This window comes from Furipterus horrens, unplaced genomic scaffold, assembly GCF_987537825.1.
Source record: "Furipterus horrens unplaced genomic scaffold, mFurHor1.1.pri manual_scaffold_12, whole genome shotgun sequence".
NCBI lineage: Eukaryota > Metazoa > Chordata > Mammalia > Chiroptera > Furipteridae > Furipterus > Furipterus horrens.
The window spans coordinates 45234557-45253251 of record NW_028327182.1 but is presented as its reverse complement, the minus strand read 5'-3'; the positions used below and the strand labels follow the sequence as shown (position 1 = coordinate 45253251).

The window sequence follows — 18695 nt, the reverse complement described above, 5'->3', positions numbered from 1 at the left end:
TAGTAGTTTGTGTCGGATAAAAGAAAAATGATGTTAGCCATCTAGACACAGCATACTTCACATTGCCCTTGTGAAAATGGTCAAGGGACTATTTGATAATAGCTGTGCTTATGGAGCATTTATTCTTTAAAATGCACAGTAAACACACACATGGACACTGACCTGCAAAATACTGCCCTCCTCCCTAGGCAGCTGGCTGCCATACAGGAACTCTGAGCCCAGTAGAATCCATGCAGCCTGTTGCCACGGGAGAGCCTCTCCCTTGGCCTCTGGTCTTAATGCCTGTACCCCCCCACCCCCACCCCAGTTTTCCCTGGGTCTCTCTCTGATTAGTCAGCTCCTGTGTGTAATTGAGGGGAGAGGAAACCACATTCTCTACCAGCACATGTTCTTTGATTCTTAATAAGCACAGGGGTGTGATTGGCAGCCAGCTCTTTAGCATCTGGTCAGGTCAGTGGGGTCCAAGAGGAGTTAATTTATGGTTGAAGGGGAGATTTGGAGAGGGCACTGGTATGCCTCAGTCAAACTTGTATTCCCTATGCTAGATTATGTTAGTGTTATGTAGTCTTCTCGAGGTGTGCTGGAGGGTTGTTACATTTTCAGGATTTTTTTTTTAACTAGTTGACTTTATATTGGGAGCTTGATACTGACCATGTGGGAGTGTTTTCACCATGGCAAGCAGTAAATAATTTTTTTCCAGACTTTCATAATGCCCACAAATCAACCTCCCATCCTTCTCCTTGCAGGAGCTAGTTAAGTTTATCAGCACACCACTGCTTAACCCTAACAGGTTCTCCCTCACCCTCCCCTACCATTCACATTCCAAAGCCAAGCCTCAGAGGACTAGGAGGGCAAGAATTTTGTGAATTATCTGCCATATTATGTGTGTGACAGTTATTGATTTAAAAACATTTAACCCATGTGGTAAGCAAAATAATGCCCTCTGTTTGCCCCTCCACATTCTAATCCCCGGAGCCTAGGACTGTGATATGTTACAGGGCAAAAGAGCATTGAGTTTGCAGGTGGAATTAAGATTGCTAATTGACTTACCTTCAAATGGAGGGAGTAGCCTGCATTATCCAGTAGCCTGGGTCCTATGTAATCACCAGGGTCCTTAAATTGGAATAGGGAGGCAGAGGATTGAGAGCATGAAGAGATAGTAGCAGAAGAAAGATTTAGGCTGCCATTGCTGGCTTTGAAGATGAAGGAAAATGTCATTAGCTAAGGAATGTGGGAGACCTCTAGAAGGTGGAAAAGACAAAGAAACTGATTCTCCGATGGATCCTCCAAAAGGAACGTGAATGTGCTGAAAACTTCATTTTAGCCCAGTGAGGCCCATTTTGGACTTCTGACTTCTAGAACTGTATGATTATTAATAAGTTTCTGTTATTTTAAACCACTATGTTAGTGGTAAGTTGTTACTGCAGCAATAGGAAGTTAATAGAACACGTCTGGTTTTATAATGATGTATTAATGTCCCTTCCTGGAAATTTATAAAGCAAAGAAAATATCTCAAATATCTAGAACGTCAGAGTGAAAGAAAGTTATTAAAAATAATAAAACAGCAGCATACCAGATGCAAGTGTTTTCTTTGCCACTGGAGTTTACAGCGTACATAGACAAGTTTTCATAAATCCTCACAGCAAGCATCTCGCTGGATTTTAGTGCTTCAGAAGTGAACCTCCACCATGTTTTCCCCTCATAGTCACATTGAAGAATTAACTAATAACTTGATTTTTCAACTTCCATAATGCCCACAGATTTAAAAAGCAAAAATCTTCCAATTCTATGTCAAAGATCCTCCCCACCTCCTGGGTTCATCTTATTCTGCCTTGGGCTACTTGTGCTTGAAATAATATTATACAGTGCTATATAGTATACAAACACTTTCATTTAATTCTTACAACCTCTTGGGGTAGCATAACTGCAGAAAGGGCAGGAAAACAGCTAGAGATCTGAGTGGCATCCAAAGCCTTTCCTTGCTCTTTCCAATAAACCATAAAGTTGTAAAGCTAATAAAGTTATTGGGAGCATTGGAGGTCACGGTGTCTTATACAGACAGTGAGAAGTCTTAATAGCATTGCATTTAATACTATTAAGTGAAGTAGGAACTCCACCGTAGGAAATAAGGTGTACATATTAGATGCAGAGATGCATACATATACATATTTTTAAAGAATCAAACTTGTTACTTAGTCTAGGAAACTGGTAGTAGCAAGGGCTGAGGGTTTTAAGGATAATTTTTGGGTAAATCCCAACATTGGGAAAATTATTTCAATATTGTTTTTATAAACTAGGAAAATGTTCATTTCTGAAAACTTTCAAGGAACATCAGTATTTCCCAGAAATACAGTTCCACCTCATGCATTTCTTTCTGATGCATTGGTATGGAGCATTAAACCTCTAGTTGTTGAAATGCTGTAGGACCCCATTAATTAATTGCCTAATGTTGGGATGTTAGTAATATGCCTGAAATATGGATGTAGTACTAAGAGGGTAAGCTATTAGCTTCTCCATGCTTCACTTTCTCTCTCTGTAAAATGGGTATAATAGGATATAGTAATGGGACTGGTAGGCTTAAAGGATGCAATGACTTGCACTTCATAAACACTAAGTGAGGGTGCCCTAACTAATTAATTAAGCATGTGAAGAAATGCCTAAACACTATCTCATTTGATTCTATTATATGAACCTCTTGAGTGAAAAGCAGGCAGAGGGGATTATTCTTATTTAAATGCAAATTAATTGGCTCAATTATGTCAGTTCCATCAAGCCTTCATGAATAAGTTTGCTGGAGAGAAAAAAGAGAACACTCAAGAATTTTTTTCTTTTTTTTTTTTTTTTTTTTGATACTCTAGATTTCTGGGCTTCCTTCTCAGCTGCGTATTTAACAATGCCTAAAGCCTGACATTTTTCCTTTGCAGTCAGGCCCATCTCTAATTACCAAGGTTCCTTCCCTTGCTTTTGAAAATCCTCTTCTTTCATTTTTATCTCATCTCTTACCTTCTAGGAAGTAAAGGCCATCAGGACATAAGTACATTTATTTTTCTGTTTCCTTACTCTCCCTTTGCTATTTGTACCCCTGCCTCATCTCAGGAGGAAAAAGTGCTTTTCTTTGCTGCTATAATGAATTCTGCTGCTCATGCTTACCATCTCATCTTGCTTTCATTTTCTTGGAACCTTGCTGCTATAACATTAAGCCTCCTTTTCTCTTGTCACGTTTTTTTTTTTTCTTTTCTTTTCTTTCTTTCTTTTTTTTTTTTTTTTTTTTTTGCGATCTTGGAATATAATCATACCAAAGTCTCTCATCTTAGAAACAAAGTGTCTCTCTATTCTCATTTGCTTTCTAATCTTTATTGTATATATTTTCCATTACCATTTAGTCCCCTTACACCCTCCTCTCACCAGCCATCACCACACTGCTGTCCATGCCCATGAGTCCTTTTTCCTTTTTGCTCAGTCCCTCCATCTGTTCACCTCCCCCTGCTGGCTGTCGTCCTGTTCTCCATCTATGAGTCTGTCCCCATTTTCCTTGTTAATTTTGTTTGATCATTAGATTCCAAATATGAGTGAAATCATATGATATTTGTCTTTCTCTGATTGGCTTATTTCACTTAGCATAATGTTCTCCAGTTCCATCCACACTGTTGCAAAGGGTAAAATCTTCTTTTTTATAGCTGAGTAGTATTCCATTGTGTAAATGTCCCATAGTTGTTTTATCCACTCATCCACTGATGGACACTGGGCTGCTTCCATATCTTGGCAATTGTAAATAATGCTGCACTGAACATAGTGGTGCTTCTGTTCTTTTGAATTAGTGTTTTGGGTTTCTTTGGATATATTCCTAGAAGTGGGATCACTGGCTCAAAAGGCAGATCCATTTTAAATTTTTGAGCTATCTCCACACTGCTTTCCACAGTGACTGCACCAGTCTGCATTCCCACAGACAGTGAAAAAGGGTTCCCCTTTCTCCACATCCTCATCAGCACTTGTTGTTTGTTGATTTATTAATGATGGCCATTCTGACAGGTGTGAGGTGGTATCTCATTGTTGTTTTAATTTGAATCTCTCTGATGGCTAGTGATGTTGAGCATCTTTTCATATTATATACTTTTTGGAGAAGTGTGTATTCAGGTCCTTTGCCTATTTTTAAACTGGGTTGTCTTTTTTTCTGGTGTTGAATTTTGTAAGTACTTTATCAATTTTGGATATTAACCTCTTATCAGATGTATTGGCAAATATGTCCTCCCATTCTGTGGGTTGTCTTTTAATTTTGTTGATTATTTCCTTTGTTGTTCAAAACCGTTTTAGTTTGATGTAGTCCCATTTCTTTACATTTTCTTTTATTTCCCTTGCCTGGGAAGATATATTGGATAAAAAATTTCTATGAACGATGTCTAAGATTTTGCTGCCTATGTCTTCCTCTAGGATTTTTATGGTTTTGAGTCTAACTTTTAAGTATTTGATCCATTTTGAATTTATTCTTGTGTATGGTGTAAGAAGGTGGTTTAGTTTCATTCTTCTGCAGGTACCTGCCCCATTTTCCCAACACCATTTATTGACTAAACTATCTTTAGCCCATTGCAGGTGCTTGCTTCCTCTGTCAAATATTAATTGACTATAAAAGTTTGATTTTATTTCTGGACTCTCTATTTTGTTCCATTGATCTATGTCTGTTTTTATTTCAGTACCATGCTGTTTTGATTACTATGGCCTCATAGTATAGTTTGATATTAGGTAGCATGATTCCTTCAGTTTTGTTCTTTTACAAGATTGCTGTTGCTATGTGGGTCTCTTGTGGTTCCATATACATTTTTGGTATATTTGTTCTAGATCTGTGAAGTACACCATTGGAATCTGGATAGAAATTGCATTGACTCTATAGATTGCTTTGGATAGCATGGACATTTTAATGATGTAAATTCTTCCTATCCATGAACATGATATGTGCTTCCACTTATTTGTATCTTCTTCAATTTCTTTCTTCAGTGTCTTATAATTTTCTGAGCACAGTTTTTTTACGTCCTTGGTTAGGTTTAGTCCTAGGTATTTTATTCTTTCTGAAGCAATTGTGAATGGGATTGTTTTCTTAATTTTTCTTTCTGTTAGTCTGTTATTGGCATATAAAAATGCAACTGATTTCTGGATTGTAATTGTGTATTCTGCTACTTTGCTGAATTCACTTAGCAGTTTTAGTAGTTTCTTGGTGGAATCATTGGGGATCTCTATGTACATTATCATGTCATCTGCAAATAATGATAGTTTCATTTCTTCCTTTTCAATTTTGATGCCTTTTATTTCTTCTTGTCTGATTGCTGTGGCTAGGATGCCAGTACTATGTTAAATAAGAGAGGTGAAAGCAGAGATCCCAGTCTTGTTCCTGGCACTTACTCCTCCAACATCTTGGATCTTTCTCATTTGCTTTCAACTCTACCCCAAACATCATGACTTAACTTCTGAAAGCTCCTCTACCACATGTGGTTTCCACATGTTAGTCTGTGCACTGGCTCTAACAATCACCTGAACCACACAGAATCTCTGTTGCAGAAAATGTTTTTCAGGTGTTACTGAGTTCAGCTGGCTTGAGAACCTACCTTCTTTGAGTCCTTGCCTGAGTGTACTTCTTCCTTGGTGGGCTGAATTTGCCTTGTCTCTAGTATTTCACTGGCATTGATCTAGCCAAGATCACCAATGGTGCTCTTAATCCAAAAACCCAATGGAGACTCTTTAATTCCTAACTTATTAAAACTCTTTGTAATACTCTAACTATCAAGAACTCTGTCCTTCAAATTCCACCCCTCTAGAATTCTTCTGGATCTTTTTCCTTCACTTATTTTTCTAGTATTGATGTTCCATCTTGTCCCATCCTTGTTCTTTTCTAATATTCCTATGCCTATACCACCCTATTCTTAAGTTGAAGCACCCACATTTCCACATTCAATGGTTCAGTTATTGCATGTGCTGCTGATTTCTGAAAGCCATAGATTCAGGCCAGATCATATTCCTAAATCCCAGTACAATATATTTTACTGTATGCTTGATATTTCTCTCTAGATGTTCCACAAGTATATCTCAAATCCAATAGGTACAAAACAGACACATATATCCATCCTGATGCTCTTAAATGGCATTCATCCTGTACTCTTCCTTCTTTTATTACTCATCCTATATCAATATAGTCATACCTTCTGTTATTTCAGTTTTCCCTCCCATCCCCTGCATTTTTCTAGAGTTTGTCCTTTCTTCTCTGTTCCTGCTGCTTTAATTTGGTACTCTTAATTTATAGATTACTGTGAGAATCACCCCGTTGGTTTTTATATTTATGGTCCTTCCTCTGTGATACTTTCAGAGTGAGTTGTTTACTTTCATGCTTAAAATAATGTAGTGGCTTATCATTGCCTTTAATGAAGCCCAGACTTTTTTACTTGGCATACAAATTCCTTTATAGTTGCCCCTTTTTACTTTCTTAACCTTATCTTCCACCCATCTCACTACAACCACCTTTAAATTAATCAAGAAGCTTCTTAGAGTTCCCTGAACTGGCATATTCTCTCAGGCCTTTGTACACTGAAAATACTATAAGCTGTGGGAATGCCCTTTTTCCATCCAGGGCCACTACAAGTCCATCATTGCCTTTGTGCAAATTAGAAACAATTCTCCATCCAGGCAATCAGTTTTGTGGGAGTGCAGGCTGGTGATAGATGTTACCTTTGTAATAAATAGAAAAAGACACCTCTGTTGTGCTGAAGCACCCCATTCTGGGATGTAAGGGTGGTGAGCTGAAAGCTGGCTGTTTTTCAGTCTTTCCAATCCTGCCTGCTTGGCTCCCAAGGGCAGTGAATAACTTGTACAATGGAGTACAGTAGCCCTACTCCCATCATCCCCTTCTCCTCCTGGAAAGCTCTTGCTTGTTTAAGATTGGCCTCTATCTAGAATTTCCACCTCTCATTAGACCCTTGGTTCACATCCTCTTATTTGATCATCAGTCCCTTGGGGAATCTGAAGAAAGCTATGAGCCCACTCTTGGTAAAAGTGAGCATGCTCCTAACATACAGCTCATCCCTGAACCCAAGGATAGAAAGCACATTCCCAGTGTTATTCAGCCACTTGGCTCCCACGCCCAGGATGTGGCCTGACACTTAGTAGGCACTAAATGAATGTTAGTGGAACTATTGAGAGCATTTCCCAACAACCCACTTTCACGATCTTTCTGTGTTCATATTACATTATTTGTAAACCTCTATCTTCTAACATATTTTACATACTGCCATCCTTGTTTTCTTGTGTATGTCCCCGCTAGCTTCTGAAATTTTTCAGGATAGGCAAACTGCTCTGGTCATATCTGCATTCCCAGTCTCTAACACATGACAAGAATATAATAGGCATTTCATAAATGTTTGTTGAGAGTCAATGATATTAAGTGACTTAAGGTCACTCAGTCAGTGTTAGTGAATCTAAAGTAGATTCTGTATTTTTTTCTTCTAGGTCTCATGTTCTTAGATATTTTAAATTATATATATGTATATATACAAATATACACAAATATATTTGGGTGATTGGTTAACTAAATGGAAAGAAATAAAGTCTGAGATCCAAGTATTTGGGTACCTATAAATTGGTAGGTATTGGATATAATTTTTCAAATAATCCAGTATTTTGCAAGATACTTCTCTATAAACTTCTGAGGGATAAGCAGACCTTTGCTAGATCAAATTTAGCTACTGCTTTTGTGAGATGAATTCAATGATACTCTATTAGTGAAGAGATTAAACCATTTTTAAATTTCTGACCTTGCCAAAGGAACCCAGCCTTGGTCTCTAGGTACTTGTGTGGCTTTTTGCCTCACCATTCTCAAAATAGCATTCTAATACTGGTTTTAGCAATACCTACTGCTTGCTTGCTATCTCTTAAAGGTTTTCTCCCCCCCCCCCCCCCACAGATGTAGGGAGCTCATCCTAACTGATCAGTTTTGGTTTCATGAGTCAGAATTTTTTTCTATATTGGGATCATATTTATTTGGGCTTATAATTCTCTATAAGTTTACTTCCTAGAACTGTGTTTCATTAATATTCCAGTTGCTTTGTACTGCAGTTGATTCATGTTGGTTGTAGTAAATTTCCTTTTTTTTTTCTTTCTGAAACGGAAATCATCTACATTACCCTTCAGAATGGGTAAATAGTACTGTTAAATGAAGTGTTTTATCAAAATGAAAAATATGAATAAGTTCTGCCTCTCCTTGAGAGGTGAAGCCAAACTTACATCATGATTTGGAATGGATGATCTCCATTAGTTCCTTTTCACAGGTCTTCCTGCTGGGCAAACCTGGTTCTTCCTATTAAAGTAAACCCAGCTGCTTACATCTCCCTTGGATTTGTTTAAAACTTCAAGTCTCTCCTGTGTTGTAGAACTTGTTTCAACTGCCCATTAACTTTGTTGTTTAGGACTTTTACTCGTTTTTCATAGGCAAGTTTTTAAAAAATGACAGTTGTGGTGTAGTGAATAAAAAGCAACTGCTCTGAGTTATTTAAGTTGGATTCAAATATGCCCGAGTCATGATGACTGTAATATTAAATAGGAAGTTCATTGTCTCTAATAAACAACTAATTTTAAAAAAAGAGACCTTTCTATTTAAGTGGATGGCTTTTTACTGGCATTATACTGTTCAGTCTCTCGACAGCTTTAAGTGTCTGATTCTAAGTCAGAAGGGAGTTGGGTTGGCTTATTGAATATCTTGAATGCATTAGTATATAGAAATTTTGTATAAACTATTAACCATTTATTATAATTTTAATTTAACATACTTGGTGTAGAAATTTCATGTTTCCCTCAGAATATTTTGAAAACACTGCTTAAAATATAAATGTTACTTAGTTGTTTGAACAAAGGAATAAAAATGTGAAATGCAAATTCTGAGATTATACCAAACAAGTTGAAAGCAGGAAGCCAATGAAAGAACTTGGGGATCCTGGTTTTCAGTATAGTGCGTGTGGGCTCTGAGTGGCATATGCTTTGTAATCCCTGGTAGGTACTGAATTGGACTATTGAGGCCGTTTAAGCCTAAAGGCTTCGGCCCTTGGGTAACTTTAACAGTATGATTCTGTTTGCTTCTCTAATAAGTTACATTTTTAAACTTGAAATTTCAGAGCAAAAAACTGGAGGAGAAAAAAAGACTTCAAGAAAACCACAGAAGAGAAACATTTAGAGAGCATCAACAATAGTAAGTTTATTTTATTTTATTTTTTTTACGGCGCGTGCGACTCGGCCTCGATGCGAGCCGGCCCCAGCGGGGCGAGCGGGCGGGTTGGGGTTGGGGGGGAGGTGGTGGGGCACACGCCCGCCCGACGACCCACCCCGTCCCGCATGGCCGCGGGCCGGTAATTTTATGTTTTCAGAACTTTGTACCGTTATAGGCATATTATTCATTATACTTTTTACTTCTGATATGGGATTATTGGTTGTTATATTAATTATGTAATTGAATTCCTTCATTATGTAAGCAAGGTTCTAAGGTTAGAAACATCTATATTTACCGAAGTATTTTTTAGTCAATACTGCTAAACTTGAGGAATTCTTCATTATAAATGATTTGGAGGACTCTGGTGATTTAGGGCACTTCTGATTATATTGATTTCCAAAACACTGACATAAGGAAGAGGGTGTTTGAAAAAAAGTACCCATGCAGAATCTAAACTAGGAATTAACCTAATGGATAGAGGACTATTCCACACATGTATTTTTATAGACAAGAATTGAAAATTTTTTTTAGCAATTATTGGCAAAACTGCCAATTGGTGGTCATACACCAAGGTACTTTTTCAGTGTGATTTGTGAATAACAGCAGCTAACATGTATAGGACAGCTACTCTGTGCTTTATAATGTAGATAATGTATTCTGTTATTTAGGCTTTAAGGATAAGCTCGTGTGCTAAACTCTGTGGAGCTAGGTTACCTGCACACTACTTAAAAGAATAGACAAAACCAAAGGAACATATTTCTGGCCCGAGACTGATTCTTCTTTTTAAGTATATTTTATTGATTATGTTGTTACAGTAGTCCCAATTTTTTCCCCCTTTGCTCTCCTCTGCCCAGTATCCCCCTTCCCCCAGCAAAATGAAAGTTGGCTGATTCATTCAACAAGGACCTCTATAAATTATAAAGTTTCATTTCAAATCCCTATAATATTCAGGCATGTATATGCCCTTTACAGGAGATATCTTATTTAATCCTTGCAAACTGACTATGGGAAAGATTATCATCCCCCCCTCTTTTTTTTTAAACTGAAGTTCAAAGAGGTTTAGTAGTTTGTCCAGGGTCACAACTGGGAAACAGGGATAGGACTTAGAATGCAGATCTGCTTGATTTTAATTCTACCACATTAAGAATTACCTCGGGATTTCCAGCCAAGATGGAGGCCTAGACAGACATGCTGCGTCTCCCTCCACAACTAAGAAGGCATACAACTACCTCAAAACTAGAGACAACCAGAAGTTCCAGAAAATCAAGCTGCATGAAAGTCCAACAAACAAAGATATAAAGAAGAAATACTCATCAAGATAGGTAGGAGAGGCGGAGCCCAGGCAGAGAGGACGCAGTGTGGTGGCAGTGGCGGTGGCAGCGGCAGGCTGGCAGAAAGCGCAGTCACACATTTTAAAAAGCGGGGATGGACATCTGGGGAGTGTTCCCAGCTCCTGACCAGACTGTGCAGCTCACAGTCCCAGTGCCAGGGAAAATCAAGCCTCATTGCTTCTGACTGTGCAAACCAGTGGGGGTTGGGGCAGAGGAAGAAACTGCCAGTCTCTCAGCAGAATCTGCTTGTTTAACAGGCCCCCATGGTCTTGGAACATCCACAGACTCACTCACTCTGGGAACAGCCAGGACAACAGATAGAGAGGTGCCAGTCCCATAGGAAAGTGAGAGAAGAGCCTGGTAAAGAGGCAGGTGCTGAACAAGCAGCATTGTTCCCTCTCAGACCCCTTCCCCACATACAGCGCCACAACGTGGTGAAATGGGTCACCCTATACTGATGAATACCTAAGGCTCTATCCCTTACAATGTAACAAGAGCAACAGCTCTACCTAAGACACAGAGGCAAACAAACACAGGAGCCTGTCAAGATGAGAAGACAGAGAAGTATGCCACAAAAGGGGAAATGGGTCAAGGTTCCAGTGCGAGAACTAAACAACAAGGAGACAGCCAACCTCACTCATGAGGACATAGCCAACTTAACAGAGGAAGAATTCAAGACACTGGTGATAAAGATGCTCACAGGCTTGACAGATATGCTTGAGTATGGCAAATGCATAAGGGAAGAAGTGAAAGCTATGCTAAATGAAACAAAGGAATATCCACACAAACCAGTGGTGAAGGGAAGGACACCATGGTTCAGATCAATGATTTGGAATATAAGGAAGAAAAAAACAGTCAACCAGTACAGAATGAGGAAACAAGAATTTTTTTTTAAATGAGGAGAGGCTTTGGAACCTCTGGGATAACTTTAAATGTGCCAACGTCAGAATCATAGAGGTGCCAGAAGGAGAAGAAGAAGAGCAAGAAATTGAAAGCTTATGTGAAAAAATAATGAAGGAAAACTTCCCAAATTTGGTGAAGGAAATATATGTACAAGTCCAGGAAGCAGAGAGGGTCCCAAACAAGCTAGACCCAAGGAGGACCATACCAAGACACGTTCATAATTAAAATGCCAAAGGTGAAAGACAAAGAGAGAATTTAAAAGCAGCAAGAGAAAAGCAGAGAGTTACCTATAAAGGGGTGCCTATAAGACTGTCAGCTGATTTCTCAAAAGGAACTTTGCAGGCAAGAAGGGACTGGTAGGAAGTATTCAATGTGATGAAAAGCAAGGACCTACAACCAAGATTACTCTATCCAGCAAAGCTATCATTTTGAATGGAAGAACAGATAAAGTGCTTCCCAGACAAGATAAAGCTAAAAGTGTTCATTATTTCCAAGCCATTATTATATGAAGTGTTAACGGGACTTATTTAAGAAAATGAAGATCAAAACTATGAACATTAATATGACAAAAAACTCACAACTATCAACAACAAAATCTAAAAAAATAAAAACAAAATCCAACTAAGCAAACCAGAATAGGAACAGAATCATAGGTAAAGGGAGCATTTGGAGGGTTATCAGCTGGGAGGAGGAAGGGGGAGAAATGGGGAAATCATGCAGAGATTAAGAAGCATAATTGGTACAAAACACACAGGGGGAAGTTAAGAATAATATAGGAAATCCGGAGTCGGAGTCCCTAAGGCGGTTTGACGTTGTAGTCAACACCGGCAACTCCTGCGGCGCACCTGAAACCAAGCTGTATTGACTCCGTCTTTCCCTTGGACCCTTCAGCTGCGAAGAGAGGGCAACAGAAGACCCTCCATATCACCCTGCCCAGGCTCTGTAGCTTCAGCTTCACTGGAGAGGACACTCCAGCGTCATCGCAAGATGTCGATTCAACACGGGAGGAGACAGATACCGTGTCACTCCCGAGTCGGACTGCACAACCATTCTCAGCGGTGCAGATAGATTCTTAAGAAGCTACACCATCATCTCTCGAGATGGACGGCTGCCGACGATGATGAGGAAAGGGTGTATGAGATTTCTGGTCCATGAGATCTAGTCATTGACCTTCCATTTTCAGCTGGATTGTTCTTTGACTACGTCTTTTCTCTTCTCATCATTGTACGTCCTTTGCAGAATTTAAGTTATTTTGATGTTGGGTTAAGCATATGTGACACCCTGAATCATGCACCTCCTGTAAGTACAGTATGTTCTGGTTTTCTAATTCCACCGAAATTGTCCTGCCTCTATCATTAGCACCTCTTTCTTGCCCTAACACTCAGAGGTAGGGACTAGAAAAGAAGTTTCTCAGCACTTCATTTTACACCTAAGCAAGTTAGGTACTTGGCTCTGCTACCCAGGCTAGAAAATGAGTGGAAGATGAAATAGGGTTTGGTGGAAGTGCTAATGGGTGACATTCTCTTCTCTAAGTTAAAAGAAGCATTACTCTTATTTGAGTCATAACATCCATAGTTTGTCTTTCCCTACTCTTCTTCTAAGGCAATAACAGTGAATTGTTGTTGAGGGAGCTGATGGGAAGCTAAACACCAGAAATTCTATATCTTAGAGTGATAGCAGGAGGGAAGCAATAAATTAAGGGTGTTACTGTATTACTGAACCCCATTCATAGGTAAAGAATGGATGAGAGTTTCGTTCTAGGCCAAACAGAGCAGGTGAAGAAGATAAGGAAATATCATGGGGCAATTGTAGCCTAGAGATACAAGAATAACAAGTTTATTCATCCTATGGCATCCTAGTTTTACACTGGAAAAATGGAAGACCTGCTTATCAATGAGGGCTTGTAGGTACAAGACTGGGAAATTGCTTGAGTCTATTTTCTGAAGCTTTAAACATGGTAAGGTGAAGTATGAGAGATGATTTTAGAGGACATGGAGACTGGGCCTCCTTTCTTTCATAGTCTTCCAGCTTCTTTTTTTTTTTAAGATTTTATTTATTTATTTCTAGAGCAAGGGGAAGGGAGGGAGAAAAACATCTACATGTGGTTGCCTTTCGCATGCCCCCAACTGGGGACCTAACCTGCAACCCAGGCATGTGCTCTGACTGGGAATCGAACCAGTGACTCCTTAGTTCACAGACTGGTGCTCAATCCACTGAGCCACTCCAGCGAGGGCTCTTCCAGCTTCTTATGTTTTTGTTTTACTGAATGCTAGAGATCAATCATCATTTTTCCATGAAGAAAAAAATGTTTTACCCTCAACAGCCTCACAACTATCAGTGGAACAGAATTCAATTACATGCGCATTTCACTCTTGATCTTTTTTCTGCTTATCCTGAGAGTCCCAGTTAACCAGGAAAAAGAGAAGTTGACTAAAAATGAGAAACATCTCAAATTGATTTTTAAAGCTTGTTGAGAAACATTAGCATTTTGAGTTTTTTTAAAGAGCATTTTTGAACTAATAAAATTAAAAGATAAATAGTTCATGAAATGAATGACCATTATATAACTAGAACTACAAAAGGCACTTTTTAGAAAATATGGATCTTCTAATAACAAGCCTTGGTCATACCTTCTTAGAGTCAGTTTATGGGGCAAAAATTGTCTAGGAGAGCTGTAAGAATTTTAATAGCACAAAGATCTCACCAGACTAAACAGGACAGTCTCCATATCACTCCCCATCCCACCATCCCCTCAAATTAGCTTCTCCTAAAGCTGTTGGACCAAAAAACACAAAACAGAGACACAAGTAAGAAAAAATTTTGAACTAGTCAATACTTCATGTCCTTGCCAGTTTCAGTGTACTGTGACATGTGGTTCAAAGAGCAGATCAGGGAGCGTTTTTCTTTCTTTCTTTCTTTTCTTTCTTTCTTTCTTTCTTTCTTTCTTTCTTTCTTTATTTTCTTTCTTTCTCTCTCTCTCTCTCTCTCTCTCTCTCTCTCTCTCTCTCTCTCTCTCTCTCTCTCTCTCTCTCTCTCTCTCTCTTTCTTTCTTTCTTTCTTCCTTTCTTTCTGTAGAGAAGGGTAACCATGGACTTGAGCAGGCTGTAAATCCAAGCTGCTAGTGAAAATGCTCGTGATAGCATGCTGGGGCACCACCATGAGAATCTTAATGTTCTCTTTCATAGCACCTCGTTCCTGACTTTGTTCATTGGCTTCTGATTATTTTTAGTGTTGTCATTTATTTAGCTAACAGGCAGAAAACTAGGCTTTTATTGACATCCAAAGGGACTCTCCTGAGTGTAATAATGAAGGCAGTTTATTGAATGCCTGTGAGGTTGCTTTCTAATTGTATGCATTAATCTGCCCAGGCAAGCTGGCTGAAAATACCCAGCAGATTGCATGTGCAGATGGAGCACACAGGATGATTTTTATGAGAAGACCTCTGGAATGCACTTCTGCAGTACTGTCTTTTCCTTAAAAATCAAACAACTGTGACTATTTCAATTGGCAGCTGAGAGCAGACAGATTAATAGTGCATTAAGTCTGCTACTCTGGCTGGAGACAGACTTAAATTTCACAACTTAGTTTTTGTTCTAGGATTCTTGAGCATGAAAGTGAAGGGTAGAAATCGACATCTAACCTTGGAGTAGTTTTCACTATTATTTTTGCTCTCTAAGTTTTTCCCCCTTATAAAAAGTCCAATGTCATACTTTTCAGGATGGTATTTTCTATTAATATTGCTGGTAGATTTGAAGATTTGAAGTAACAGTTAAACCTTTTTTTTTTTTAAATATCAAAGAAAGGATGTTGTGATTTAGATTATTTAAAACACTGAGTGAAACCTCAGCACTTAAAATTTTAAATAGTAATTTATTTTGAGGGCTATAGTCATCTTTCTAATCATTTTTTTTTGATGGATATAGAGACAGGTTTAATTTTTGAGCCTATTTAACCAATGGCAGGAGCTTGGGTGGGATACATGGAGGGTAGTCAGATGCATTTTGTGTGTGGGTGTCAGGAAAACAATGTTCTCTTACAGCTTTGCTGAAGAGATGAGTATTGGGTAGCTTTCAAACGTTTAAAATGTTATTTCATATCTAATAACAATTTAAGGTAATAGATTATACATTTGTAGAAAATACAAAGTGCTTGGCTTATTTAAATTAAATAACCAAAGTAATAATAAGCTGCTGCTGTATTATTGAGAATCTATGGGGTGTCAGATGTTATAGCTACATTTTTTTCATTTAATTTTCAGATCAGCCCTATTAGAGCTATATTATCCTATTTTACAGTTAGAGAATTGAGTAATTTAAATTGCCCAAAGTCACAGAGTCAGTAAGCACTGTGGCCAAATCTTGATCTAGAGATTTGATGGGTTAGAGAAAATATGAATTACCTTTTGGAGGGCAGGCCCCTTGTACTACAGGCTTCCCCTGCTAGGTGAGAGTTCTAGGAACTCATTTGTATCAGTGTACCGCTGGCATTGTTGTGAGAAGCTGCATTTGGCTTCAGTGAATTTTTTTTGGAAGACTTTCAACAATCCATTTGTCCATTTCATGGTGGGTGATTTACAAGTGCACCTACCTACACCGCACTGAATGTTCAGCAGTTTTGACCAAAAATGGCATGACCCCCATGCCCCACCCTCCCTATTTATCCAGTCAACTTTTATTTTTGTTTTCCTGGATGAAAAAAGTCCTCAAAGGGAAATGTTTTGCCAGTGTGAAAGAAATGAATCAAAAAATGGCAGAAGCACTAAAAGGCATCAAAATCAGCAAGTTCAAAAACTGTTTTGAGCAGTGGAAAAACATCTCAATAGGTGTATTGCATCAAATGGAGAGTATTTTGAAGGTGACTAAAGTTTAAACATGTAAGAATAAATGCACAATTTTTAATAAATAAATTCCATTTTTTTGCCCCTCACCCCGGGTTGTAGGTAATTTAGAAATATGGTATACTTTGAAGGTTAGAAGTGTCTGCCTTGGGTGGGGGTGATAAGTACTGTAGCAACATGAGGGACATGTGGAGAAGACTACAGGGTAGGTCAGTGCAGAGAGGAAGACTTGGGCAAAGTTGACTTCTGTTTCTTCCTACCAAGATCTGAATTTTGTCTAGTGAAAGAAAAACTAAGGAAGCTTGTCTTATCTGATTTTCATTATATGTGAATGGGTTTCTCTTCCAGGTCCAACACTGAGTTAGTACCACCATTAAACTTATTTGTAGGGTATATGGGCTTTGTACCTTCCTGCTTATACTCTACTCCTAGGTCTAATTTCCAATACTTATAGGGTTTTATTCTTAAAACCCTAGCTTGAAAAGGTCTCAGGATCTAGCTCATTTCAAAATAGGATGTTCCTATTTCTAAACTGTGAAATGCCACCTTGTGCTCAGGCTGTCAATTGTATTGTTGGGAAGTTTTCTGCATTTTTGCTATGAAACCATGCATCTTTTTTATTTCCATTTGAATAATAATGTGATTAGTTCCTAGGAGGCACATCTTTATTCATTTTAGTTTCTTAGAGCTAAAGATCTAGACAGGTATGCTGAATATGCATACTTAGGCCTCAAGTTTGCCTTCTAATGTGCTCACAAAACTTCTAATGTCCTTCATGGGAGCTTCTGAAAGACACTTCAGGGCTAAATTGATCCCTTATTCATATGGTAGGTTTAAAGCCAAGCTCACATTTTATAATCCAAGTAAGGTGAATCAAAACTCATCCTTTTCATAACTTTCTATCTTAGACTAATGAAGTGAACTTAAAGATACAAAAATCCCCTATTTTGCTCAGTGTAAGACTGACCATTTTATGAGAAATCTGATCTCTGCCTACTGAATGTTATATCATGTTGATGGTTAAGGCCGTATCAAAATTTTTACCCACTCTCAATTCTTTCTGCAGATATTCTAGTGCATGTTAACTCATTTTTATTCCCACTGCCACCACCTTCATATGCCGTTTGCATTGTGTCTTCTATCTCCTTGTCATCCTCTGGACTTCTGGAATGGCTTCATAATTGTCTTTGCTAACAGTCTCCTCTTCTCTTGATTGTCTTAAATGTTTTGTCAGATTTTGTTTTCTAAAGCACAGCTTTGGTCATGTTGCTACCCTACTCTAAAAGCCTTGATTCTTTCCCATTGCTCATAAAATAAATTCTAAACACCTTATCCACACCATGGGCCACTTAGTAAGAAGATGTCATGGCTACTGTTGTAAGAAGGTACAAGAAATGATTAATAGGAAAGAGTTGGCCTTTTGTCAGGTGATTTGGTGGGGGAGGTTTTGAAGCAGCAGGGCTTTCCTCCAGAAACAGGGGTAATTCTATTTTGGTATCTTAATCAATCTTACCTAAAAGGAGAGGGGATACCCCAGTGAGATTAATTCTGTAATAGATAAAGAAGCAGCAGTCACTCATATTAACCAGAATTTGAAGGTGTTGGTCACTATATTGGCTAAGAAAGATTTATATGTTTTTCTTTAAAGGTTCATATATTATTTTTCCTTGTTCAGACATGTTGTGGAGTAATCTTATTTTTTATCATGATCCATCACAGTTACAGAGTAACCTCTTCTGATGTTGATATTGTGTAAAACTACTTTCAACAGGAGAACACCAGGGCCCAGCCCTGAGGGTCTGGCTGTCAGGGATAGCTTCTGTCTTTCTCAGTATTTAGTGAACAAATGGTAAAAGATAAAAGTTGACCAATGCCTTATTTTTAAACTAGTTTCACTTAATTATCTCATCACTGGAACCTGGTACCATTGATGCACCCACTTGGGAGGGCAGATCGGGGATTAGACTGGCTGTCTGGGGTCAAACTTGAACCTCCCTCCTTACTAATTGAAGAACATTATTTCACTTTCATGAGCCTCTGTTTCCTCATGTTTAGCATGGGGTGGGGTTAGAAATTGCTGCTAATTCAAAAGAAGATTAATCAATATAATTCATGTTAGAAATATAGTACAGTGCTTGGAGGATACAGGGAAAGAAAGTATGAAGGAATTCCAAACAGGACTGTACACCATAAAAAAATTTATTATGAGACCCAAGATGGCAGAGGAGTAAGTGGAAGCTACACTAATGTCCTCCAAGGACCAATCTGGAATTACAACAAGTTGTAGAGAAAGCATCCTGAATAACCAACTAAACACTAGCTGGAAAGAAGTCTTATAACCAAGGACAGACAGAAGAAACCACCTCACCACAACATGACTAGTAGGGAG

General features: G+C 38.5%; 1 protein-coding gene across 1 annotated transcript in view; it reads left to right on the top strand.

The window, feature by feature from the left end:
* Positions 1 to 18695, top strand: part of EPSTI1 (epithelial stromal interaction 1) — a 181438-nt gene that overhangs the window by 38436 nt on the left and 124307 nt on the right. The window contains 1 exon segment of the mRNA XM_090258298.1: positions 9144 to 9217. Coding sequence (XP_090114424.1) covers positions 9144 to 9217 — 74 coding nt within the window.